Source organism: Stylophora pistillata, chromosome 3 (assembly GCF_964205215.1).
Source record: "Stylophora pistillata chromosome 3, jaStyPist1.2, whole genome shotgun sequence".
NCBI lineage: Eukaryota > Metazoa > Cnidaria > Anthozoa > Scleractinia > Pocilloporidae > Stylophora > Stylophora pistillata.
In genome coordinates, this window is record NC_142521.1 from 28,325,096 (window position 1) to 28,352,984 (window position 27,889).

Here is a 27,889-nt window from a genome sequence, read left to right on the forward strand (position 1 = left end):
TATTTTCTTTAATTTTTCCGCTCGGATCTGATCGGAAGCATGTTTGCCTTAAACCATAAGCCAAGCCTGAGCGAAACACACAGAAATAACGTGTTTCTCTCCATGCAGCCTTCTTCCCCATTTCCCCGTCTCATAAAGTACAATTTCACCTCTGATTATCCAACACGTTCCTTTGAGCAAGGTGTCGAGGCATCATAGCAACTAGAGAAATATGGTTTTAGGTACTTCTGAGTTCTCAGGAGGAATCCAACCCCAGACCTTCGAATTCTGCACTCCGATGCTCTATCACTGAGGCACAGAGATTCTACAGTCATTTAGAGCCCGGCGGTTCAATTCTAGGTTCGTGGGTGACACGTGTCCTGCATACAGCTGGGACCAGCATTGTCCAAAGCGTTATGCCCTTACAAAGAATAAGAAAGCTCGGTAATAAAATATAGAAAGATGTTTCTTGTTCTTTTCACAAGTGCATGCATGTAGCACAGAGACAAAGAAAAATTTCAGATCTCCCACGACGAATCGAACTTCACACCGCGCTCTGATGCTCTACCATTGAGCCATAGAGACTCTATGGTTAGTCAGGCAATCACCAGGTTCATCTATGTTATTTTAACTGAAATAAAATATTTCGATTTAGAGATGAGTAAAATGGTCAGGAAAAAAACATTCTCGATTTATGTGGAGGCTGTAATAAACGAAATTCCTCCTTTTCATGCCTGATTACATATTATAACAGTTTACAAGATTTTTTAACAAAATGGATAGAACGCTGGACTGTTGTGTGGGAGGTCGAGGGTTCGAGCCCCGGCCGGACCAACACTCAGGGTCTTAAAATAATTGAGAAGAATATGCTACCTTTCTATAACATCAAGAAATGGTTAGATATTCTAGTATGAGGAGGTAGTGTGGCTGAGTGGTTAGAGTGTCGGACTCGTAATGTCGGGTTCGAGTCCCACCCTGACCACTGGATCTGTTTCACGGTAGCCCCGAGTTCAGGTCCTTGGCCATGCTTGTAAATAGCCAATTGGTTTGCCTCCGGCCGGTTGGGGTTCTTAATGATGTTCTTAATGTTGTTATGTTCAATTTAGACCTTTTGTTTCATTTGTTTGCAAGGACGACAATGGAAACTACTGGTTCACCAGTAATTGTGTAATCCTATAAAAATACTTCTTTTTTTTTTTTTATTCTCGGATAGGGACGAATAAATGGAGGTCCCGTCTCCTGCAGGGTTAGGGGCAGGATACGTTAATTTCCCACACACGAGATTACTGTGTGACGGATGTCCTCCCCTGGGGTGGGATGGGTGGGTATATTTTGCTAAGAATCATCGGATAGATAGAGAGCAAGTATTAGGAAAATAAATTAAATAAAATCTATGCTCATCTCCAAGACTCTGATCAGAAGAAAGGACGAATTCTGAAAGCTACAATTTTTTAACCAAGTGTGTCCTAACTTAACTGAACTCAGTTCTACGCGAAAATGCTTGTTCGGCTTTGAACAGTTGTATCAATCAATCACGCGTGAGAAATGGACCGTCAGAGATTAAAATATTTGAGACTGATACAAATCTACCAACCGTAATCTTATTTCACTCTAGGAGTTTGGGATTTGTGGATGTTCCAACAAGTTTTCCCTTCCCATTACTGCAAAAAAATATATTTTCGTTCACCAACATTGAAACCCTTTTTCTCGAATTAGAAAGTTCCCCCGACTTCACGAGCTCGAGACCTTAGTTGAATTTCGAAAGCAATAACTTTCTCGATTTTGAATGTAACTAGTGCAAGAGATATGCTTTTCGGGATCAGGAACCATCAACACGCGAGGAGAAACGGGCCCCTGTAGAACCGAGAGGTCGTAAAAGCGTTACTTTCAAACATATTTAGCGCCACCCGGGAGACTTCTTTGGAGTGTTTAATTCAATCGCTAGGACCCATAGAACTGCATTGCAACCGTTGCTGAGGTGCCTTAGGCTAAGGGACCAAGGGGGATGAGGTAAGGGGGCGGGGGGGGGCTTTGCTAATCAGACCCTGGGGGTTTATGGATTTCCTTGGGTAGTGTACTTAGTAATAAATTGCATGCACACTGGTAAGTTTAAAAATAATTTATGCTTTAGACACAAGTTTCACTTATGTATTTAAGGATGTCTTACAACAAATTACCAAAATCAAATGTTCCTTCTACTCCGACAGCTACTAATAAGATGCAAATTGATAATTTCAAACTCTATAAAGTGGCCACTCATCACAAAAACAGTTTTCAGAACGGCTCCACTTCAAAAATGTCAAATTAATTAAAACGATATGAAACAATGCGTCACTTATAAAGGCTAGAACTAAAAGAAAGTAGCAAAGAAGAGGTTATCAAGAAGGTTAACCGTTAGCCGTAAAAGCGGCAAAAAATGTTAGCCGTTAGGCGTAAAATATTGAAATATTTAAACTGTTCGTCGTAAAAAGTTTCCTTTCAATAGTAGTAGAAATAAATTAATCGTTAAAGGCCCATTTTCATCCGAGATCCTTTGCAGTCGTTTGTTTTTGTTTTGGAATCGCGCTATTGTTAAATGGCGAACTCTGATAGTCATTCACAAACACTATTAAAAAGAAAAACAAAGATTTGGTGAAGAACACAGTAAACAAATTTGCAGCTAAATATTTGAGACTGAAAAATCATAAATCGAGTCTGTGTATAAAACTAGTACAAAGCCTACTTGATGTTGAAGGAAATTGTTCGGCTTCAACACTAAATAAAATATGGACAAATAACCAATATTGGCCAAAACTGATTTACTTTACGCATTTAAATTATAGAATAATGACTTGCACAAATGAGATCGCTTACATACATATCTCAGGATCTCAAGTAAAAATCAGTCAAATAATTATTCTCACCTCGAAAAAATCTCCTCGGAGTCTCTAGTTCCATCGTAGGAACAATGCAATAACATTTCTGCAAAAGCACTGTCTGTAGTGTTACCGAAACCCATTGTTGTTTTCCTTGCCCTCCATAACCTCTCGAAGTCGAATAACCTTTGCCGAGCCGGGCAGACCCGGCCTTCCTCTATACCGCTTCTTCGGCGGCATCAACTTTTCAAATGACGTTTTTCACCGTCATACATGTAAGAATTAAAAACTATTTCCTGATATGGATACTACGATAGTTTGTTGTTCGCACATGATTCATTATGGAACTTTGAAAGCCCTAATTTGTAAGATGGAAGAAGATATCAAAGCGATTCCGCAACATTGAGGAAAATAGCGTATTTTTCATATATGAAAAATGATCTGGGCGCGCAAGGCATCTCGGTTGAAAATGGGCCTTTAATAGGCCAAAATGTTAACCGTACTTTAGCTTTAACCTCCCTCCCCCCCCCCCCAAAGGATATCATGATCATGATGTCCTGTTTTGTGAACTAACTCTTTACGGTGGCCAATTTACAATTTCAACTTAGTTGATGTTACCAAATTACCTTGTTACCCCCACCGACGCAGCACCATAGTTCTTTAGGGACTTACCCCCTACATATCGAATTGTTCCACACACTCGAGACTTTCTACCCATCAATTTTATTAAGTGTTACTTTAAAAACCTTTGCTACCAGCTACTGCTAAATGTACCGCGAACTGATAAAATGATTAGTGTCAGTACACGCATAAATGGGGTAAGAATGGCCCATCATATCTCTTAAACAAGCACAGTGACCTATCTTTTTTATTGTATTTTTCGAAACAGACATTAGTGGGCCGGGAACATTGAGGGAAAGTTGTTAAAAATTCGATAGCTGTTTTTTCTAAGGAATCACCTTAAGCTCTCCGACAAAATCTTTGTAAATGAATTTGTGAAACTTTATGAATTTAAATCAAATCAAATTCTCATTATGAAGAAGAATTGAAGCGCTTTTAAAAAGTTGCTTTTTAGTTTGATTTTTATCTACATTATACCACAATATTTCTACAGGTGTTTCTTTGAGAAGCGCTGTTGTTTTCTTAACCTAAGTCCAGATCAGTACCATGTGATAAAAAATAACATTTGAAAGATGCTATTAATTATGAGTTCATACTTGTATGTGCAATGCGTGTATGTTAAACTGCAGCAAAAATCAAAGAATCGTCTTTTCTCTCTTATTTTTTTATTTTGCTGCCGTTTGTTATAGACGCTCGTTAGAAGAACAACAGCTTTCGAGGCTACTACACCTTACAATGCTTTTACTTTCCTGTGCTCTTTCTTAATCTTGAACATCGAACTTTTCTCTCACAAGACTAATACAGCATAAGCAATATATCAGCGTCAAATAAGGAAGACGTTTGAAACTATTTAGCAAGCTTAGAAAAGCTGAAACAAAACTTTTTTTTAATAGAGATGGGCAATGTAATCTTAAAACTTTTTGCCGAAAGTTTAATTCGACGAGGCTTGAAACGAAAATTTTGAGCATTGTAACACGATCTGAATTTAGCGTCCAACGAGTTGCAGTCCAATACGTTTCGAAGGCAAACTTCCATCGTCTAGTTTTTTCCCCATTTATTTACAGCAGAGTAAAAATTAACACTTGAATAACGTAATACATCACTCTTCATTTGTATTTCTGTTCCCTTGACAACAGCCAATCGAAGTAAACATTTCGTAATTAATTTTCTTCAGCGACAGCCTGTGTAAAGTACGGCGGGGTGAATATTGCTTTTATTAGTTGGGTGAATAAGGAAATACGGTTATATCGTCGATGTAAAGTCGTAGGAAAATATCTTCGGACCAAACGAACTGAAGAGTAATTCACCACAATAAACGCCACATTACTTCAAATGAGGTAAGCACAAAGAGACAAAAATCAACAATATGAATTTGCGGCAAATGGTTCTTTCTCATTGCTCTTCATAAAAAGGTTTTTGGTTGAATAATATCTGCGAGTGCAGTCATCGAAACATCCAACACCGCAAAGTAAGATATTCTAAGAGTCATGCATGACTAATCTAATTCTCTTCGAAAAAAATGACCGGAGAAGTCGTCGTCTTTGTTCAATTGAAGAAAAAAAAATTAAAACGCTATGTGCAGAAGAGAAAAGCAAAAAAGTATAGTTGAATTTCGCTCAGACTGAGAAGCTGAAATGTAAACTTTCGATATCGCAAACAAAGTTAGTAATACTCAATGAATTGTATTGAAAAACATCAACGCAATACAACAGCGTTTCGAAAGTAATTAATTTTTGCCATTGAGCAAAATTTGTTATGGAAACTCGGTACTTTCCGTTATTGCTGTTTGGTTTGAACGCCGGTATATATAAAGATTTATCTATAGTCTTTAAAATAAGAAAGGTGTAAATCGGGTATTTAAGTTACTGAACTTAAACGACGGGCGGATATTATTCATATTGAGTCAAATAAACTCAAGATGAAATGATCAAAAGCACAACGCGAATTAATACGATATACTTTGCATGTGATTTGGCCGGGGCCACCGTGAACTCCTTCCGGGATTACGATAGCTTTCGTGGACTCTGAACAAATCAGTTCGAGGACATTAGAAGACATTTGGAGACCACCTACAGATATCTGACAGCTTGAAAATGTAGTCTGTTTGCATAAATAGACGGCAGCTGGCTTCTTGTTCACTTTGAAAACCACTGTTTTTGTTATAAATTGAAGCATTGTTAGTTTTTTAAAACAGCAATAATTGCGAGTCTGGCGAAAACAACAAATCGCTTGAACTGTGATACACATAACACTCATTTATTGTCCTAAATTAGAACAAAAACCTTTTTATTTTGAAGCGACTGATCAAGACAATCTTGGAGAGTGTTTCATATTTTTTCCTCCACCTTACTCAAATTAAAAACTTATTTACCAAACTCTAATACATAATATATTTTTTCTTCTCTTCCTGTTGGTCTTTAGATGTTTTTCAGACGTAGTCATGAATCCTAAATGAACGTAATAAAAAGTCGCATTGCACACGATCGAATTTGCAATTGTAACTCCGTTTAGTCTCTGTTACTTTCTTACTTTGTCCTAAAACGTCCCCAAAAGTTAAAGTGATAGAAATTAGAATAAAAACCGGAAAGAGTGGAAGCGAGTTAGGTTGACAAAAACGTTTAGAATGATATCATATATCTTTAATGTCATCGCTGACGACAGAAATGTATCAAAATCGACACGCTGCTCGCAAAAGCAAAGCGCCCTACCAGAAATCCAGCGTTGATTAGCATATCTGAGGTCTTTCCTGGAAAGAGGGCGCTTTTCTGAGTATTCTCTGTCCGGTTAACAAAACCAACAGAATGAGCTTATTTTCTCAAAACTTTTAGGCAGGAGGGGTATGTAATTTTGAGCATTATCCCATTCTTGTTAAAAGAATAAGAAAAAACATGCCGTGCGCTGGGTCATCAAACAAAGAAAATTGCTTTTCGTTGTTTCAGGGGCATGAGACGTAGAAAAATGGAACCCCAGACCATCTGACTTTGGGCGTAGTTCTCTCCTCGGGTGTTACGACAAGCTCAGTCATAAGTAAAGCAGTTCAAATAAATTCGGTTTGTTTTGAAAAAGAATCCACAATCTCCCAATACGATAACTTTAATTGCACTTAGCGTGTCCATTACACGATTTTTCTTTTGTATTTATTTACCTAATCATATATGTAGAAGCCAATTCCGATATAAGAAAGTTTTCAAAAGAAACTTAAAACTCGTTTTATTCGTGCCAAAAAATGGTCCCGTAGGGAACTGAGAAAACTCTCAGTTGACACTTACAAATCTCTCACATCTCTCGAAATTTTGTACCAGCTAGCGTTGAAATACTCTAGAAATAGTTTCTTATAACGATGTATACCTACCTTCAGCAAGCTCTATCGAGAGTTGTGGTACATCGTACTTAAGTAGTAAAGAAGTAGTAATAGAGGATGCGAGTACGATTCAGCCCTACGACGGTGAACCGCATGTATCAAGTTAAGATATCGACGAAGACTGACTAAAAAAGGTTTCTCTTCGGCTGCTCGGATGTGAATTGTTTTTGCTATTCACTTCCAAACCAGCCAATCAGCGCGCGCGACCGAAAAACAACATTCATCTGAGTGGTAGATACTAGCAATGGATATTCGGAGTTTGAATAACCAATCAGAGCACACCTTCAACGCTATTTACTGTTCTAGTAAATACTAACTATCAATAGTTAACAAATAAGTTATTTCACTAATCAACGAAATAGAGCATAAACTTTGTGGTAAGATTCAACTTTAAAACTCTTCGACTAGCCCTAAGTAAAAGCAGAATATGAATATTAAAAACTGTTTTTACAAAAGTGCATTATAATTGATCTTCAATAGATGGCGCTCGCATGGTTAAGAACGCACATTCTTCACCGTCTTGTCGGTAACCAAGAATAATGAACTGTTTATAATCTCTTGCAACAACTTAGTAAGCTGCCAAATCTTCAAAAAGAAATTATAAACTTGTCTATCTATTTTTTAATAACAGTAGACTTAAAGTAACGTCCCACTTCTAACAGGAATTTCCCGATGATGAATTTTAAACCCTTGTTATTAGACTTCTGACGAGTAGCATAATGATATCAACCTTGTGGAAACCGGTGGTGTCCGACCACGCACGAAATGTCGCCGGCTTCCATAAGAAAATGATTGCAATATGTAGTCCTTTATAACAGTTTCAACTTGTATTACATCTCCAAGCTTTGCTCTCACTATCCGATTATCCTCGTGATAGAGCTACCACTGGATTCTTTGGGTGTCTCCTTTTTCATGTGCACTTTGTATCTTCTCCTGATTGAATCAAACGCGACAAAGTCATGGTTTTTGTTGCCCAAAGGCCCTTTGCCCCCTGGCAAGTTCACATGGTGTTAGCCATTGATGTATGTTAAACAATAGCCACAGGACAGCTTCGTTTTTACATGTATGGATTTATATTTCCTCAGGCATTGTTGCTAGAAAGAATAAATGCTTTTACTTTAAAATGAAGTTATGAAGAAACGCAAATCCTGAATAATTCAGGTTGTTGCCTTTTAGACTTAAAGGCCTCGAACTTCCTTCTCGAAATTATTATTAACAACAACAAATGAATAGGTAAATAAACATCCAGAAGGGAAAGCTAGTTTCAGGTGAAGATCAAATGCGCTTCTAAACCCAGGAACATTTAAACATGAAAAAATATTTTAATAATTCTGAGGTTAAAACAAGATATGGCTGATGACAACTGCGCAAACAACTAATGATTAATTTTGAATTAGAACAAAAATAGAATTAAACGAAAGTTTTCCTTAAAAAAATCAAGTTTTAAATAGTAGTTATAGAATGTTAGATAACGCACATCGGCTCAACGTAAAAGTCAGTAACATGGTAAGTTTAAAAAAAATTATTTGTAAATAACAACTATGAAATATTTCAATGTTTATGTCAGTTTTAAAAAATTAAAGAAAAAGAATGAGGAAAGCATTCCAAGATAACTTCCTTGTTTCTGAAAGTAATAATCTATGTGTTTCGCAAAGAAGCTATATCTCATTAAGAGATTAGGGTCCCTACCGAAGGACGTTCTTACTAACTTTTACTTCAGAGTCATACTGCCATACGGCGTAGTTCTGTGGGGGTCGTGTTTTAATGCAGATCTCTTGGACTCATTGGAACGATTGCACTGTAGGGCGGCGAGGATAATTTTTAATTTACCTAAGGACATGAGATCGTTGGACGTGTTCAGACAACCTGACTGGCATCCGCTGAGCTATAGTTATAAGTTAGCTAATGTACAAAGCATTTCATGATAAGCTCCCATGCCACTAGTGCTATCCGATAATATTACGACGAAACACCAACAGTTTACTCTTTACGAACGTCATACTCCTTAGAGGTGCCACGTTTCAGCTCTATTTATGAAACTCTACTCCCTATAGAGGCCCTGTTTTATGGAATATTTTAATTTCTAAGGATAAAGCTATTCCTAATACAAGTTATCAAAACTTGAAGAAGAAAACCCGTTCAATGGATATTTTTAAAGAGTTGACTTTCAAAGAGACCTCTACAACAACCACAAATTTTAGACGTAAAGATTTCCATCATATTTAGGTTACGTCATACTTTTGACAGTTTAATTTTTAGATAGTTTGATATTGTTACTTATTATGTATATATTTTGTTCTCAGATTTCTTATTTATGCACGACCCTATAAGCTGTATAGCTTTTATTACTATCGTGCTAATATAAAGGTTGTCTGTCTGTCTGTCTGTATGAACGGAAACATATTAACGACATACTTCTCGGAACCACCGAAGCAACGGCTATTTTCTTTCTTATTTCACTCCAAAATTGTCCAGTTAGGTACTTATTGAAACCTCCACGGTAAACCACTGTGTAACATTTTGACGTATCGTGCACGAAATGCCGCCGGCTTCCACACAGTTGGATATGATATTTCAAATTTTATGGCGCTATTCGAAATGAAACAAAACTGAAGTTGAGAAGATTTTCATGTTAGAACAAAAAGACGTTTCTTTGTGTTTTTATTTCTGATGCTAGCTATAAGAGACCTACTTCGATGAACATGATTTCAAACATTTTTTAAAGATGGCGTCTTGATAAAATTTTTCATATTATTTTGATATTAAGATCAAAATGAAAACAGCGCATTATTTTTTTGTGTTCAAATACATGAATTTGTAACAATCCATTTTCAATATCATGGATTCATTTAGTTAGCAGGAGTTCTAAGATGGGGTTCCGAAGACTATGTTTCTCTGGAAATATCCAGTAAGGGGAAATAACATCGTTTATTTACTTAGCTGGACGAATAACAAGATGTGCAGCACATCGTAGAATAAACAAATCGGTAATAACTCGCGATGGCTTCTCTAGTTCTTTGTCCTTCACTAGTTCTTTCAAAACAAGGAAGTCTCAAAAGAGAAACATAATGGAAATGAGACTTTTATCTTAAACTGAGTGGGTGCTCGTGTAAAAACTTATTTACTACGCTTTAAACTGCAAGTTTGTGTTAAGCACGTAGCCGCCAAAATATTAAAATTCAATTCAGTGATGTGATGCAATGAATTAACGTGAGAAATGATGTAATTAGAATTCATGTGCACTATCAAGAGATCGTGGAGATTTCAAATCCCATTTCTATTTGTCGACAGGCCAAAAGTAAGCGACTGCATACAACAACAATAATCAGCAGAAGACGAACGAAGCTGTACGCAAGAAAAAAAAAACAGCGACAACGAAGGGAACTCCGAGGATCATAAACAGACTTGTGATTGCCGTAACATCATGGGAAATGACATTTCCAATTTACGTGCTCCTATCACGGTTAAAAACAAAACAACAAAGACGATCCCTGCTAAAGGTATATGCGGTACACTTTTTATTGTTTGCTGTATTTTTCGAATTGTAACGAGATTTTAGCTGTAAAAGTTAAAAATTTTATCGCAAGTTAAAATCCCATTTTGGTTCAAACGTCAAATTTCACATGTGCAAAACTTAATGCGAGAGTTAAAATGCATTTGAAGTGCAACGTTTTAATCAATTTGCTCTGAAGAAGGGCTAACGCTCGAAACGTTAGCTTTGTAACTCTTTACGGTGGCCAATTTACAATTTCAATTTAGTTGATATTACCAAGTTTCCTTGTTTTAAATTAAATGCGACTTTCGCCGTATCTGCTGAAACAGTCGAAGATTCGACTAAGGTTCGACTTTTGGTTCAAACGTCGCATCTCACATGTTATGATTCATTTATTACCCATAACTCGCAAGAATTCTGTGAATACCATGCGCGAAAAAGCCAAAAAGCACCAAAAACCGGTGGTACCGCACGTCAAACAACTATATTTTGTCTTTGCAAAGCAGGAACTCAATTACTTTTGTATGAGGTGTTCGGTTTTTAAACACCAAGTGGGCGCTCCTGAGTGGAAAGTAGAAAAATCTGTGGCATATTCTGGGTCGTGTTTCAATGAAATGATGGAACGTGAATCAAGTCAAAGTATCATGACGAAAAGCCAAGATGACGAAGCAAAAACAAACAGCAAAACAAAAGCATCAGTAAAACAATTAAGCAAACGCTCAGCAGACGTCTTCGTCTGACAATTAAGTAGTCCGCCTGGGAATATTGACAGCGAACAGAGTTAAATTCGACAGAGTTAAATTCGACAGAGTTAAATTCGACAGAGTTAAATTTGACGTTTGAATCAAATGCCGCATTTCAACTATTTTAGTCGACTAAAATAGGAGTTAAGTTCGGCACATGTGAAATTAGACGTTTGAACTGGGCCTAAGATAGCTCCAGTCCACTTCAACATTGTTCCGCTAAGTATTGTGAGGTTTTGAGAAAAATATACAGTTTGAATCAGGGACTTGAAAAAGTAATCTCGGTTTTATTTATTTATTTATTTATTTTTGACGTTTCATGTTGGCAAACGATTTCATCCAGGCTCTTTCATAACAGTCTGACTAACATCTAATTTCTTCTGACAATGTCACCCCTGAATCACACATTAATGTGACGAGAATAAAGGAAATGATTACCAACTAGAGAAGCTCTTGCCTTCCCTTGGTCCGCACCCTAGGAAATGTATGGAAAAGAGTATGTAAAGGTGCATAACGGGTATTTCTGAAGTAGGCCAGGGTATTTGAAGAAAAAAAAAATTTTTTTCTAAAATATAAAGAGGCGTTTCACAGGGCATCAGTTATTAAGGAAACAAGTGTTTCCGTAACGATGATAATTCTAACAAACGAGCTGGTCGTTTGGACGTTTTTTCGACGTTATAGGGATATTTTTTTCCATAGTGACAGCGGATACATGTAAAAAATGCGAACGGGTTCAACAGAAGTGTTGCTTAGGACATCTCTACTTTTTTGTTAGACTTCCATGGTTGTTCCTTGGTCACGTTTGTATGTGTAATTTAAAGCAACTGCACCGCATCCTTTGAAACACTTTGCTTAACGGCGTCGAAAAATAGAAATGAGCTTGTCCCGGTGTGCTGACAAATTTTAAGTTTCTTCTTGCTTCACAAAGAGTAATTATGTGAAAAATACAAATTGTGTTCATATGGCGAGCTGCCCTCTAAGGATAGTTGGGCATTGTCTACAATTGTTGACCAACTAAAATCGTGCCTTGCAAAAAAATTGTGCAGTGATAATTCTTGAACCCATGGATAACTTATAATCATGAGAATGATTGTTGTCACTGGTGGATGACTGATGTTTTGAAAGCTAGAGCCGTACTAACACCGCAGCCTCAAAAATGACGCTCCAAACACTCAAATATCGAAATAAACTTTGCACGAAAACAGATCACACTTTTTATGTTTTGTTTTCGCATAAACAAATCCAACATACCACGGAAATGAATAATTATTTTACCTTTCAAAGGTTATGTAGATGCGTTATCTCATGATCCTTATCATTGTTATGGCCCGCAGATGGGAAGAGATATCCAATACTTGTGATATAAATAGGTCATTATTTATTCTAAGAAATGATATTGCGGTGAACATGCCAGATCACACGTAATAACTTTCTCAAATTTTCTTGGATTTGCTATTTTGGTTTCCTTCCTGGACATCTCCTCGCCAGACTTCTCACTTTCCAACCTTCTCTTTTTCACGCGAAACGCATCATTTTGTATTTTTCAGGTCCTTGTGAGTTTGAAATTCCCAAGCGGTACGACCCGAATGAAAGGCGAGACTCAAATATTTCCAACAACAAAATCACCATTCAGGAAATAGATATGGCTATTTATTCTAACCCTGAGATAAACGAACACATGGCAGCACCAGCTCCCTCCCCTCCCCCACTTGGGACGTTACTGTTCGAGATTCGCTTCGACATCTACGAGGAACAACTAAACATTCATCTGATTGGGGCGCGAAGGCTCCCGGTCAGACACTTGGTGACCGAGCCGGGCGTGGCCTCGCATGGCGGTGTCATCAAAAGTGATCCAATGGTTGAAATTTGTCTGCTTCCTGAAGAGAAACCTGTCTTTGAGAGTTACACTCACTTTGGTAATCAGGATCCACAGTTTAATGAAAATTTTTCCTTCAAGCTCACGTCCGCCGAAGTGAACGAGAAAACTTTGCGCTTTACTGTATTTGACAACAAACGGCGGCATAGACTTACGCCGATAGGTCACACACTGTACTCTCTGAAGGGACAAGAGTTGGACGGAGCTATGACAATGGAGAGAAATCTTAAACTTAACTCACAGGTATGGTGATTGATCAGCGAGAACAAGTCACAGGGAGCTCCTAGCCGCGGTAAAAGTGATCAAATCAGGGCCGATATCTTTGTTTAGGGAATCCCATACGATTGGTGATCTCACTGTTTCCCAACCGTTTTAGATTTTGCCGGTATATCGAGAGATCGAAAGACTTTTGTCTTTCTTTTCCACAGACGCCATTTTATTTGTGACTCGAGGGCCAAGGGGTACTGGAGCCAAGCAATTAGAGGATTGGTAGCAAGGTGAAACTGTCACCGACGTACCTGACTGTTAAAATTGGGTCTGTTGGGAAAATGAAACCCTTCAGAATTTTCCAATTTATCACTGACTATTCCAGACATTCAGAGATGTCTATGATATCCAGTTTTCATTAGTCAGAAAACTCTGGGACGGTCGTGAAACAATGAAATTCCCGGCCATCAGGGGGTTTCCCGGTGCACGTGAAAACCAGCCTTAAAATCAGAACGGGATAATAGATAGGTTGTATGAATCCACTAAAATATACAAGAATAATAAGAAATTTAGGAAAAAGGAGACAGAAAACCTCTCGATAAACTTTAAGATCCAGCGTATGTGGTCTAACGAGAATGATATCACATCTATCTCGCGTTTTGAATGAATGTTCTGTTGGAGAACATACAAACCCCTTCATGGGGTGTCCACTTAAGATATCATTACGTCATAGTATTGGCTATTTCAAGATTCAGAGATCTTTAAAATAGGCGTGTTTCACGAATAACCTAAGACGGCTGAGTTTTTGCACTCTCACCTTAATCTTCCCTCAAAATATCTTTTTTTTTTCATTAATATTTCTATTCACATATCGCTTCATTTATTTCTTTCTTCAAGTACATATTTTCTCGATCACTCAATTATCTATTTACTTATTTTATTTTTGTTTTGTTTGTTTTCTTTTTGTTGTTTTTTTTCCTTATCTTTCTAGCCCTATGGCCACACTCGCGGCGAAATTTTGTTATCACTGGACTATAACCCGGCAATGAACACAATCATGGTGGGAATCATAAAAGTGAGAAACCTGATACACTTTGACGCTCATTCAAACAAAGGTGAGAAGCTTTCGAACCGAATACGTTTGTCATTTAGACCACTTTTTAATTACGTATCTAAAAGCCAAAACAAACGTAATCCCAGTGACCAAACAATCAGAACAAAGTGTTACATTGTTCGTAACCAATAAGAACTCACAGCAAAAACGAGGACACTGCTTCAAGCGCAGGAAAACGCGAATAAGCAAGTCGCAATTTTTTCTTAGTTTTCATCTGGTTGGTGTAGATAACGGGGCAAGTTCCTGAACCAATCACAAAGCAAAGTTACGTAAAACCAAAGCAATCCGGATTACTTTCCACACCCAATTGAAAAATTGCTCTCTCCCTTAGGGATAACGTAAGTTCCATGACAAAACAACAACATTTGGAGAATATTGTTTTGTATTGGCTGAAACTCGAACATGTAACGTTTCCTTATCTAAAATGCGAGAAATTTAGACGAATTTAAACGAATTTTTCCGGAAAAAGTCAAGGAATTAACAATCCCGAGAGAAAAAATTCCTACAAGTAAAGACCCCGTTATAATTCAAATAATAACTTCCCTCAGAAATGAAATGGTCCTTTTGAGTGCTCCATCTTCAAAGGGCATTTAAGATAAGATTTTCTCGTCCTGTTTATTATTGTGGGATTCCTGGAAGGGTGCTATCTCCGCAAGAAAGATATGACTTAACTTTAAAGGAGTCGATTATAGAGTTATTATCGCCAAGACACGGGCTCGTGAAGAAAGAACGGGTAATGAAAGATAAAGTTCAATGTAGAGCTCAATTTGTGATTTGCGAATTTCAGAAGATAAATTATTCAAATTTTCTCCTTTATCATTTCGCAGAATTTTTTGTCAAAATCACAGAAGTCTTTTCTGGACATAAGGTAAAGACAAAACGTACTTCTACCACAGACGGAGAGAAACACCCAATTTTCCATAGCACCCTCTCGTTCCAGGTCCCTGTCCAACGTCTTAGCTACACGAGCCTGGTACTGACTCTCTTGGGACGCGGAAAAATGAGAAGCAAAAAGACAGTTGGCCGCGCCATCCTGGGGCCTGGTATTTATGAGTGCGATAGCGAGAGAAGTCACTGGGGACGAATGATCATGTCACCGCTGATGAGGGTGGAACAATGGCACGCACTATACTTATAACAGTAAAATGTCTACGATGCGTTCTTGTATACAATTACTTTTGAGAAGTAGATCACGCACTAAAATCCAATCAAGGATTGTTACATAGACTTGAGGTCTCGTAGGCAAAGCAGCTTTCACGTCTAAACTGTTGTAGTTATTAGAGGTCTAACTGACCGTGATCTAAAACAAGGAGTCTGGGTGTCAAAAAATAATGTTTTGTACGTATGAAATTCACGGCGAACGGCAAACGTAAAAAAAAATCACTTTATTTTCCTCACTTTTACTCAACTTACTTTTAGGATAAAAAAAGTGAAACATCGAATCAAATTCCTCATTCACAGTAAACTCAATTTGTACTTTTTAATATACAAACGCCCGTGAGCAGACGAAAAAAGATCGAATTTGCTTTTGCCGCTCACCGTTTGCCATCGATATCATTTGTCCAATGAAACGTCAAGTCGGTCCATTTTATCGTCATTATTATTATTATTATTATTATTATTATTATTACTATCATTATTATTATTATCATTTTACTCATTGCGTTTTTATACCTGTTTATGCTTAATCTCTGACCTTCCGTTTTGAAAGTCTGAACTAGTTGGGGGAGGGGAAAGAGGAAAGGGTAGGGGAGGGGTCGGAGGGAGGGGGAAGGGGAAAGGGTAGGGGAGGGGTCGGAGGGAGGGGGCGGGATGAATGCGACTAAATATCAAATTAGTCACTAGGTATAAGAAATCAGCGGGTGCGAATTTCGTAAAACATAAACAACTTCGAATGTCAATTCATTTATTCTTCTTTTTATTTATACATTTTTGAGAGTTTTTAATATTTCGTACAAAATTTTTTATTCGTAGTGAAAAGGGCATAAGTTCGCACTCTTTTCAAGATTTTTGTAGAAAAAGCGGAATAAAAAGGCATTAATAGTTACATCAGTGCCTCTAGAACCGAGATGAAGAAATAGTTAGTTTTTAAGAAGAAAAAAACAACCTGTCCTTCTTAAGCTTACTCTCCTTCGCAGTGGACGTTTTCTTCAGCACGCAACGCGAAGGAGTTATTTAAGGCTGGTTCCGTGAAAAGGCCAAATTAAGGATGGGAAAGAAACACCTATAGCCAAGTAGAGCCTGAGAGTTAAATTTACAAGTAACACTGGGTATATATCTACGTATGAAAAGGGATTTTCCAATGGATCATTGAAAGGGATCCAGGTTTACAATGGTTTTAGTTCATTCTGATCTGTGATCGGTCCAGAAATCTCGCGGAACCCTCTCTACCTATCAGATGCAAGTTAAGAAACAACTGTGTCTTGCTTACTCACGTTTTCATATGATGATGATTGGTTTTCATTCATTTTGACTTTTATCCTGATTGGTTGACGTAATATCTTTGGTTTTGCTTTACACTCAAGTCTATCAAAAAGCACCTTGACTACGGGGCAATCCCAAACGAATTTTGTTCCCAGTCAAAGATAACTGAATTTGTGCAGAAAATACACAGAAATTGAAGAGAATTGGGTAGTTTGGGAACTTTCCATAAAAACAAAGGTACAGTTCCTAAAAGCCGTCCCAAATATTGTGGGCCGATCAATTTGAAACTGTGACTGACGGCTGAGAACGTTGTAAGTGTTTATGAAGAACTTTAATGCTAATTTTTTGGGGGGCAGTATCTCGGGTCTATATTCTCGTAATCAACGCTTTTGTCGCCGCTCATTAGTTACGATCTGAAGTTTTGCTTCGTCTTTGCAACTTCCAGGAAACCAGCCATCGTGTATTGTATTGCGTTGCAGTTGCGTAGACTGAGAGCAAATAAAATTTCTATAACAGTTACAGCTATATGGATTATTTCAAAATTTGTTAGAAAGGTTGGGCAGTTTTGGAATCATGCAGACTTTCGCGCACTGGTTGGTACAAAAGAAAAATTTATCCAAGAGGAATGGGAAATTGCACTCCGATGCAAAGAGTAAAGAGGATTTTATTCTCTTCGTTATTCTTGCAGAAAAACATTCTTATTTTCGTTTCAAGGAGACATTCTACGGAAAGGATGAACTAAAATACACCATCATCATTCACATTTTGGATAAACTAGAAATGTCCTGAATTAGTCGATATCAGAGTCGTAGCCATTAATGAAGTCTGTTGCCTCTTCCTTGCTGATTTCTGGTCGTGAAACTGTGAAGAAAAGAAAAGACTCAATTACTCCACAAATCCAGACGGCCCAAGTGGTAATCTAGGTTACTTTACGGTGATTTCTCAGAAAGCCTTCATTTATCTCGCTGAAAAGAGTTAAGTATTGTTTTAAGAGCGTTACAAGTGACATTGCACCGGAACCTCCACCTTCTTTCCACCCCCCGACCCTCCCATCCCCTTCCAAAAGAAACATTCCTCTCCCTACCCCGTCACCGCTCTTCACTTCTTCATTCCACAAGGCGAAAAAAAGTCACTTTTTAAAGCAACTAATTCCGTGCCCAGACTCTCACGGTCCTTCACACAAGTTATAGATTGAGGCAAAGTACATTTCTAACACGTTGACAGAAAAGACGAGTCTTTCGAGCGATCTCATCCATCGTATGGTCTTCACTCCTTTTCATATATGGCTTAAAAACTATGGAACTCTCTTCCGGACTCTTTTAGAACGTCTGACTTTTCTGATTTCAAGCGCAAGATTCTACAGTATGACTCTTTCTCATAGTTAAATTTTAGAATGTTACAATTTTACATTTTACATTTTACATTTTAGTAGTATTTAGAATTATACTTGTAACTCGAAGATACTAGCTTATTCTTTAGCTACTCCAAATTCGAGATTAAATAAAGTATATGTATGTATGTGAGCCAGGTACGAGCGACAGCCTGTTCCACGACATGACCACACAACACATACAGCGCCTACGATTAAAGTTACATTTGCCGCAATCGCTGTACAAAATCGTTAAAAGTGTCGCACTGAGACTAACACTTTCTTACCCTGAATACTTCGTTTTCGTCTCCACCCAATAACCGTCCCTTTTCCCTCTTCTTTTCTCTCCTCTCTTCGCTCTGACCGTTCCTCCATCTTCTCCTTAAACTTTTCTCTGTATCTTGATCCAAGGGCGTGGCCCAACAGGAAGCATATTAAGAGGAGGGAGAGGAAAAAGGATCGTGCTGTCGACATATCTGGAAGCAAAAATTTACTTAGTACCGAAGTAAGAAATTGTGAAAATGCCCATAGGTTTGTTATGAGGTAAATACGATTGGCGTCTAAAATTTATTAAAAAAAAAATTAATGAAACAGGATCGTGGTTCTACAATTATGGGCGTGGAAGTGGGGGCAGGAGTCGAAGAGAAGGCTGAGGGGGGTGGAAGTGGGGGCAGGAGTCGAAAAGAAGGCTGAGGGGGGTGGAAGTGGGGGCAGGAGTCGAAAAGAAGGCTGAGGGGGGTGGAAGTGGGGGCAGGAGTTGAAAGGAAGGCTGAGGGGGGTGGAAGTGGGGGCAGGAGTTGAAAGGAAGGCTGAGGGGGGTGGAAGTGGGGGCAGGAGTTGAAAGGAAGGCTGAGGGGGGTGGAAGTGGGGGCAGCAGGAGTCGAAAAGAAGGCTGAGGGGGAGGATGGGGTTTTGTCACTGCTTAGGCAAGAACAGCAACAAATACTGTTGTCTTTCCTTTAACTCAAAATCGACATGGCGTCAACAGCCACCCTAAAAATAAGATCTAGCTCCGAAAGATTACCGTAACAAATTAATTTTACTTAAGAACTTTTGTCTTCTTTTTATGTCGGTCTGTGAAAGTAAAGGTTAAATCTAGATGGAGATCCACAGCGCTAACGATCTTCACTTTTTTTATATGCTTATTATTTGTGAATGATATCAAGGCTATAGCCGTAATAGATGTTTGTGATATTTCCCCGCAGTCCTGGCTTAACACAACCTCATTTATTCAGCTGCTTCAAGGTGTCATGTTACTGTAAATGGCCTTCATAAAGCTTTGCCGCTGTCAACAAGATTTTTAATGGAAGATAGCCTTTGTTTAGTTTATCTTTTTCGCTCTATCCTCTAGAGAGTGTCCTCAAAAAGGGGTCGAAAAGTACAAGAAACCATCATACTATTTACAATTTTTATTCTTTTGACGAAGGATTCAAATTTCAAACGCCAAACGTTCCACGCGCAGAGTCCTTGCAGCCCGTAGCAATTTGCCACGAGTTCGAACTGAAAACACGGGTTTCTTCCAATTCTGTCTAGTTTTATGTATCAAGGATTATACTATCATACAGAATTCACAGAAGATCACCACAAGATTTCACTTTTCTCAAAATTTATTTTTTTCGTGATAGTACTAGAAAGAGGTTCCCATGGTCTCCTTAAAGATTTTTAAATCAGTTTTAAGGCAAATTATTTAACGTGAAAATAACTCAAAGCATTTATCACAAATATGTTCACTGGAAGACAGTTCAGGTAAGGAAGTGCTTGAAGTAACTTCTTCCTCCGATTTGTTTTCATTTATCAACAACTGACTTACTACGAACGCTTTCGGCCAGCTTAGAATCAGATTTCGTAGGATAAACAACACAAAATATGAGGCGGTAATAAAAGATGAACGTAACTGTTGTATACATTTTCTTTCGTTTCTACAATAAAATCTTAACGAGTGCTTACCTTCAATCAGTTTTACAGAAATAGAAACCTTCAACAAATCGTGAAATAAAAGGATTGATGCCTCAGTTTTCGCGTCACAAGAATTTTTTTCAAGAAAGATCTCGGTTGATCTTTGATACCGAGTATTTCTTCAAACGCGTACTAGCGTGATTTATTAAAACTTGGCTGTCACTAACGATTCAATTGTTCAATGTTTAACCAGTTTTGGCTCTAGAATTTGCTCATTTTGAACACAGGATGAATGCCAATCACCTCGCTCCTGTTTCTATTGATTGCCACTTTAGACCGCTTGTCATAATAGAAATGTGTTTGTGTTTCACTAGGGTTAATTTGACTTTTGCAAGCTCTCTCCATGTGAAATCAAGATATTGGATGTTCGGTGAGCTTAACATCCCTTCATGGGATTGTCTTGAACATTTCCTTGACTCATAATTTGATCATTAAGCTGGAAATATTTCAATAACAGCTAAATAAAGAAAACCGAAGATTCCTTTTATTAAACAGCGTTATTGACACGAATTAAATCTGACATTTCCTTTTAAAACTCAGTATTCGAAGTTAAAATGAAAACAAGAAATTGAATAACTAATATGCATGCAAGTTTGATTGATTGTCATAAAACAAGAACCAAAGGCATCAAGACAGCTTATCACAGAACTGAAAAAAAATGCGAACAAGAACTCGTAATGGAAAAAAAATCGACTGCCTAAAACGTTTTAGGGTGGTTTCCAATTGAGAGTCGTGAAACCGAAACCAAAGTAATGACAACAGCCAATCAGAAGAGAGTAAAACATCACGAGGAGCCAATGGGAGCTCAAAGTAATGACGGGCAAGTGTCAAAAGCGCGGAAAAACGCGTGTGAGCAAGGACCGGTTGGTCTAGTGCTGCATATGTTTGGCTGAGAGGGTAACGATTTCATCAATCACCGCGCCTGAGGAAGGCAATCTAGGAAATCGGTCAACTCTCGATTTTAACCGCCTCCCGGTTAGCTCAATGGAGAGAGCGCTGGACTGATGTGCGGGAGGTCGAGGGTTCGAGCCCGGCCGGACCAACACTCAAGGTCTTAAAATAATTGAGAAGAATATGCTGCCTTTCTGTAACATCAAGAAATGGTTTAGATATTCTAGTCTCGGATAGCGACGAATAAATGGAGGTCCCGTCTCCTGCAGGGTTGGGGGTAGGAGACATTAATTTCTCACGCACGAGATTACTGGTGATGAATGTCCTCCCCTGGGGTGGGATGGGTGGGTTGTTGTCTTGCGTTTCATACATGAGCCACTGGCTCGGGCAATATGGGTAACCATGCCCCGCGTAAAGACATTAAACTTTGATTACTATTACCATTGATCGATTAAGGTTGTTCCAAATCGCGGGTGAATAAGTCGCGATGGTTTAATAATTTTTTCATTTGATTGGTTCACAGAGAGATGTAAGGTTTCTCTTCCAGTCAGTGCGAAGAAAAACAAAACCAACGCAATTAGAAATTACCCATGAGTGACCAAGACGCGGTGGCTTATACTTGTTCATCTGATCGGTTGATAGGATGTCGCGAGATTTTTGGACCAAGCAAAGTAAAGAAAAACCAATGCAGTTCGGGATCTCTTGCTGCAGTTGATTTGAAACTTCATTACACTGTTTTGTTATGCTACTTGTTAAACCCGAACAAGCTTACATCACTTAGGATGCTATTTTTTAACTATATAATTGATTTATAAACCATCAAAATAACCTAAGGCGCCATACACCTCATTAAGCAACATAACTTTCTTTTTTCCTTTCACTGATTTCTGTACACTATCTGAATGCCTTTGCTTAAATTTCACTTTATTTACACCCACATTATGTACATCTCTCAAAATATATTAGGTAAATAACAACTAATTGATTACTTACATAAAGAAAGTATAGGATATTTATGGCAAGGCTCTTCCCACGATACATATCAACATTTCACTGACCAAATGATTATTTAACAAATTAAAAAATAAAAACGACAACTTCCACCAAGAGAATATAAACTGCTTATATTGTCATGCTTTCATTTATCAGAACAACAACAACAACAACAACAACAATAATAATAATATAACCAAGTATAGAAATAGGTTATAACAATGTATTTATAAAGAAAAGACTTTCAGTGGTATGCGGTAGCTGATTTGGTAGCTGCAAACAACAACAGCATTTGGTTTGTGGTTTTGAAGTTTGCTCATAGTGCTGAAATTCATTACAACTGGTCAGTACACAAATGCCCCCAAAGTATTCATAGTTTTCTGAGTTTCATAACAAACAAATGAAAACAAAGAATTAGCTTAGAATAAAAAAACGAAAACAAAAACAAAAGAGATGACATTCACTGGTTTCTGAGTACAATTACTTCTAGGCGATACTCTTGTTCAATGAAGTTGATTTACTTATTCCTACGAAGGAGCCCCTCTAACATAGTAACAGATGTAACAACTAAATTCTTGTCAAACAACTTTCTACTCATATTTAATAATTTTATATTTTTTACATATTGACCTTATGGACAGGAAACCATTGGAACCCTCAGAGCTGTGCAGAAATGATCTTCGGCGTGTCTATGCCTGTGAAAGAGAATACAAAAGAAATATTCTTGATATTTGGCACAAATCAGTTCTAGAATAACTTGAGCAGAAAAAATATATATGTTCTCAAAGAAAAGAAATTGTAATTAGGCTTTACAAATATTAATATTTTCATGCAAATCCTTGATTTGGTATATCTATTTTGGTTGGCAAATAGTACCTTGAAAATCAATTGGGAATTTTGCAAATGCTATGGGGGGCAGGAGATAAACATGTTCTACAAATGTATGTTTTATTTATTATTTTGCAGGGCTGAGTACATGTGCTGTTACTGGTCACTTTAGAGGGTCACACTTCACTGTATGCCCACTAGGTTCAAAAGCTTTGTTTTAAATAAAAACCTCCCTCTCTACCTCTCTATTTGAACCCAGAGTTGTAATAAATATCTTATTGACCTTGTTTCTCAGTCTGTAGTCTGTAAGTGACAGATGCATGTTTTTTCCACTTGCACTTATGGCACACGCACTTTGCTCTTGGGCCACAAATCAAAGTGGAAAAAGTTCATCTGTAACATACATTTGAGACCTAGAACTCCATTAGTAAGAAGTGTTTGTCCAGGATTGCACCTTCATGAAACACCTTTAAGAATTATCAAGGGGCAACAAAATTTAATACCATTGAGTTGAAGAAACAACAAAAGAACATTTTTGTTACTCCAAGATTGGTTTACTTAGCAAATGCTCACCTTATGCAGTGATTCTTATTACATTCCTGACACACAAATGGCATCAGTCCATGTTGATGACAAGTCTTTGGAGAACATTTATTACTTTTCTTTGGTTTTCCCACCACAAGGCTCTTACAGCCACTGAGGATGTGTCTTTCAACCTGTTACAACAAACAACAGTTTACAGAAAGAATTAACCAATGGTTAGTTACCATGAAATCAGGCTGTTGACATTGAGGTCTACAAGTGAATGACACATGTCAAACACTACCTAGATTAGGGACTTTCAAGGGATCCCAGTTATTAAAGTGATAAATTTTTCAATATCATTGACTTATACCTGTTTCTCTTAAAACAGATCTTCTCTACACACTAAACACTAAAACCACTTGCAAAAATGTTGAGACACTTTGAGCAAAAAGTGCATTTCCCTACTTTATCAGATGGCCCAGAAGTAATTTAGTGCAAAACAAAAATGCAGCCTCCTTTCCCTAATTCAATGTCATTTATCAGAGTTTTGTACATGGTACTGCTTAGCTACCAATACTGCAGAGAAGGGATGGGGGAATAATTTATAACATGTTGGATCACATGATGAATAATTATCTTTTGTAGTGGTGACATGTCTCAACTCATTTTGCAACTGGTTGTAGATTACAACAACGATAAGAGATGAGACTTGAAACAATTATATATTTTCATGGCTCTCATAATTCAATGTCGAGGGGAACTGGGCAGCAAATGGGTGTATCAATATGAACCAAAAGAGTTTATGATTTTGACCCTTGTTTACAATCTAAGATCTAACATGTGTCTTTTGTCCAGTTGAACCATTTTAGCTAGTTTGACAATCTTAACCCATTGAATCATTTCAGCTAGTTTTTTGCATTTTGTTCAGTTGAACCATTTCAGCTACTTTGACTATTTTAACTAGTTGACACAATTTAGCATGTATGTGCATTTTGTCCAGTTTAACCATTATCCTGTTTGACAATTTTTACCAGTTGAACCAATTCAGCTAGTTTAAGCCTTTTGTCCTGCTGAACCATTTCAGCTAGTTTGATTCTTTCAACTGTTAATTTAACTAGTATGTATATTTTGTCCACCTCCAACATTTTGGTAAGTTTGAACATTTTTAAACCAGTTAAACCAAAGTCATATGCATGCATTGTGGTCTAACTTGTTTTTGCCTTTTGAAGATGTTTTCAATTGCTTAGGTCAACATAAGGATCTACATCTGTGACTCAGCAGACCCCATGCAGTGGATATTCAAATGAACATTCTGGACTTTTAATATACAGCTTAACAATAAGATTATCAGTGTGACATTTCTACCCAAACCAAATTGATGATGGCGTCAGGCCCTAATCAACTCTCACGTATAGCTATAAAGACCCAATAATCAAATTATTTTCAAATAAATGTACTATCCACTGAAGACTTGACAACACGACAAAGCTCAATATTGTATCAAATGTTGTTGTTCCCTCACAATGTTCCCTGAGAGGTCTGCTTTAATACTGTTCAACTGTTGTGTTTCTCAATAGTTTTGATTCCTTTGTCTCTAATTCATGTTACTAGGATGAAGTCTTATGTGGATGGCTTTTTTAAGCCTACATTTGTACCAGCAAGGGTCATGGTCAATTAACCTATCCTGGCTTCAAACAGGAATGTGTCCTGTTTCATTAGCAGGCTCATGTTCCCATTATATTTTGTTAACCTTTACATCGTAACAACAGTATGCAAGTTCTTGATACTGTTCTTTATTCATTTCCATCCCACTTACAAGGAGAATTTGTGTAACAATCAAGATCTTTCTATAATTGGTGATCATTTCCTCTATTCTCATGACCCTAATGTGTGATTCAGAGGTGATATTGTAAGGCGAAATTAGATACTGGTCACTATCAGTGGTCAAAGGGTTAACAACTGCACATTATAAGGCTACTCAGAACTCACTACCAATCACTGAACAGATAGCAAGTATTGTAGCCAATCAGATTGCCATGTTTGTGATAGAACACTAGTACAGTTATACTTAAACATAATATATGGATATCTTTACACCCTCTGGGAGAAGCTGAACACATACAGAGACATGAAGTAAACAAACTGACCTGTCTATTAACATCCTCATGATGGGACTTCTTTATAATTTGATTACAGATTGGGCAAACGGGAACATGAACCTGTATCAAACAACAAAAACATAAAATTCAAACAAAGAATTGTTTGTGAAGGTCAATCATTCATTTTTTCCACTATTGAGCTCTTAGAATCACACCCTGCGAGTAGAGGTCCCTTCAATCTTCCTAGATTGAAAGGATCTCTGCTTGCAGGGTATCAGAATCAATTTTTCTATATTTTCTTTCAGTTAAAAAGAACTGTATGTTGCTTTCTCTGAGCGAAAGAAGAAGAGCATGACTGGGAGCAAAGCAGATGAGATCTTTGAGAGCAATCGGAGAGAAAATGGTTGCAAACAGAAAAATTTTATAATTATTTGTTAACCACTTCTGGTAAGACTTGCCCAAAATAATGCAGATTCACCAACAGTCAGCATATTTCTTTGCTGTCTCGCTGAAAACGTCGGATAGGAACATTGTAGTTCTTACTTCTTGTTCTGTAGAACTTCTTCAATATCCCTGATTCTACTAGCCACTGAAAGATCTATTTAAGCCCTCTTCTATAATTGATACTTACATCTGATAAACCAACAGTCGAACACTTGTGTTCTTCCGGGCTTCGATGTTCTAAACTAAAACAAACAAAAGATACGAATAAATCAATAAACTAAGAACGTTCAAGACAAACTTACACTACTCAAAGTTTTATCAGTCGTCGTTCCAAACGAGTAAGCGTGTCTAAACCTTGCCGACAAAACAAACCGTCAAAAAACTCTCACCATCCTCTAATCCCAGTGACCATCTCAATTTTAACACTTAACATAATCCGAAGGGAAAAAAATAACTCGGTAAGAAGGAAACGTACCAGAAAATTTCTTTGCAGTGAGAACACTGAAATGGTAAGAAATCAAGCCGTTTACACGACGCTAAACTACAATGTTTCCCGATGGAAAGAAGATCGGCTTCCTCCGCCATGATGAAAATCTACTCCAAACGTCCTTACTCATCGTTCTCGCCTGGTCTTTTATACCCTTTCCTTCCATTTTGCCGAGTCACGATGTTTCCAACCTTTTTCTGCCCACAGAGTTTCCAGAAGAATCAGGGTTATTCTGGTCACGCGTATTTCCGCTGGCTAGTGATTCCCAGTCTCCCTCTTCGAAATGAAGAGAGGATGAGTGCTAAAGCTAAATTAAATTACCGCAGATTAACGCCTCCGCGATTAGTTCATTGTAAGACAGAAACTCATAGTTAGCGTTTCAGTCCAGGATAAGACCCCATGTAACCAAGATCGTTTCTAAATAGAAGATAAGCTAGATCGTAATCCTCGATAAAGTAGTCAAGACCCACGAACGTTGGTAAGCAACAATTTATTTTGCGATTATGTAAACTCGTAGTTGTGATTCAAAGCGAAACCTATCGCTAGCTTTTTACCTTTCTTGGTTCTTTTAATTGCCAAGTGCTCGATCACCATATTGATGTTATTCTCAAAGCTATGATCGCATAATACTTTGGTAATTTCTTCACGTAAGGATTTCAGTTGCCGCTTCGATATAAGAACACCTCAAAGAATAGGAAAAAACAACAACAACAACAACAACAACAAAAACAACAAAAAACTTATTTTACCCTCGGCAGTCTTTATAGCACACAAAGTGCTAATGGAGCCGAGAAAACAACTGAAACAAATAATTCAAATTGTACATAACATTGTTAAGAATCCCAACTGGCCGGAGGCAAAGCAGTCGGCTATTTTCAAGCGTGGCCGAGGATTTGAACTCGCAGCTAACGTGAAACAAATCCACGTAGGGGTCAGGGCGGGACTAGAACCCGGAAGCCGTGGATTGCAAGTCCGACACGCTGACCACTCGGTTTGGTGTTTATCGCATGCGCGTGTATCAACCCGAGAATCGAGCGCAAATTCTAACTTGAAAGGATACATTTACATTGAGCCCAAGAGCTGCCTGGAGCTTTCGGACTTTATGTATGGGAGGTCATTTTTCTTTCTCTTTCCCATTTCTCCCTTGTTTTTACTTATCACCAAACGGGAATAAGGCTAAATCAGGCAACTATTTTATGGACTAGGGCGGATTAGCCAGAGAATTTTTGAGGGGATCACATGGTTTTCAGGGGGGACGGAGGGTGGATCAGTCGTCGCCAACAGGTATAAAGGAGCGACTATAGGAAATTGACTGCTCTACCCCCTTCAGGCAATAGATGATGACCGGCTCTTAGAAACACTGTATCTACAAACGCAATGAATGAACAACGACGATGTATAATATCAGAGGCCGAGAGTAAAATGTAAAAAGTCGTGTATCTGAGGAACCTCTGAAGAGTGTTTTAAAAATTGTTGCTGTGGGATTCTGTGAGAAAAGAAAAAAATGGAGCTTTATAAACTGTTGATATTAACAAGTCGAAAGGTAAGATGCTTCCAAAAGATAAATAGTCAGGTTCGAAACTGTTCAAAGAGGGAATTTTTTCACAAGGATACCTTTCTGGAT

General features: G+C 37.8%; 2 protein-coding genes and 1 long non-coding RNA gene across 3 annotated transcripts; 1 reads left to right on the forward strand and 2 right to left on the reverse strand.

Annotated features, from left to right (window-relative positions):
- The first annotated feature begins 4,639 nt into the window (after positions 1–4,639).
- On the forward strand, positions 4,640–15,987 carry LOC111336216 (synaptotagmin-7). The gene is made up of 5 exons (XM_022942272.2): positions 4,640–4,792; positions 10,108–10,316; positions 12,600–13,171; positions 14,127–14,250; positions 15,077–15,987. The coding sequence occupies exons 2-5, from the start codon at positions 10,241–10,243 to the stop codon at positions 15,385–15,387; spliced, it is 1,083 nt and encodes a 360-aa protein (XP_022798007.2). The 5' UTR covers positions 4,640–4,792; positions 10,108–10,240; the 3' UTR covers positions 15,388–15,987.
- A 1,334-nt stretch (positions 15,988–17,321) lies between these two features.
- On the reverse strand, positions 17,322–20,207 carry LOC148735433 (uncharacterized). Its single transcript, XR_015999064.1, has 3 exons — positions 19,990–20,207; positions 18,330–18,518; positions 17,322–17,534 (listed from the first exon to the last, which is right to left on the reverse strand). It is a non-coding gene; the product is annotated as an uncharacterized LOC148735433 (long non-coding RNA).
- Positions 20,208–21,792: 1,585 nt separating this feature from the next.
- Positions 21,793–26,484, reverse strand: LOC111336222 (AN1-type zinc finger protein 2B). The gene is made up of 5 exons (XM_022942278.2): positions 26,254–26,484; positions 25,966–26,020; positions 25,383–25,454; positions 23,284–23,426; positions 21,793–22,577 (listed from the first exon to the last, which is right to left on the reverse strand). The coding sequence occupies exons 1-5, from the start codon at positions 26,361–26,363 to the stop codon at positions 22,514–22,516; spliced, it is 444 nt and encodes a 147-aa protein (XP_022798013.2). The 5' UTR covers positions 26,364–26,484; the 3' UTR covers positions 21,793–22,513.
- Positions 26,485–27,889: the final 1,405 nt, after the last annotated feature.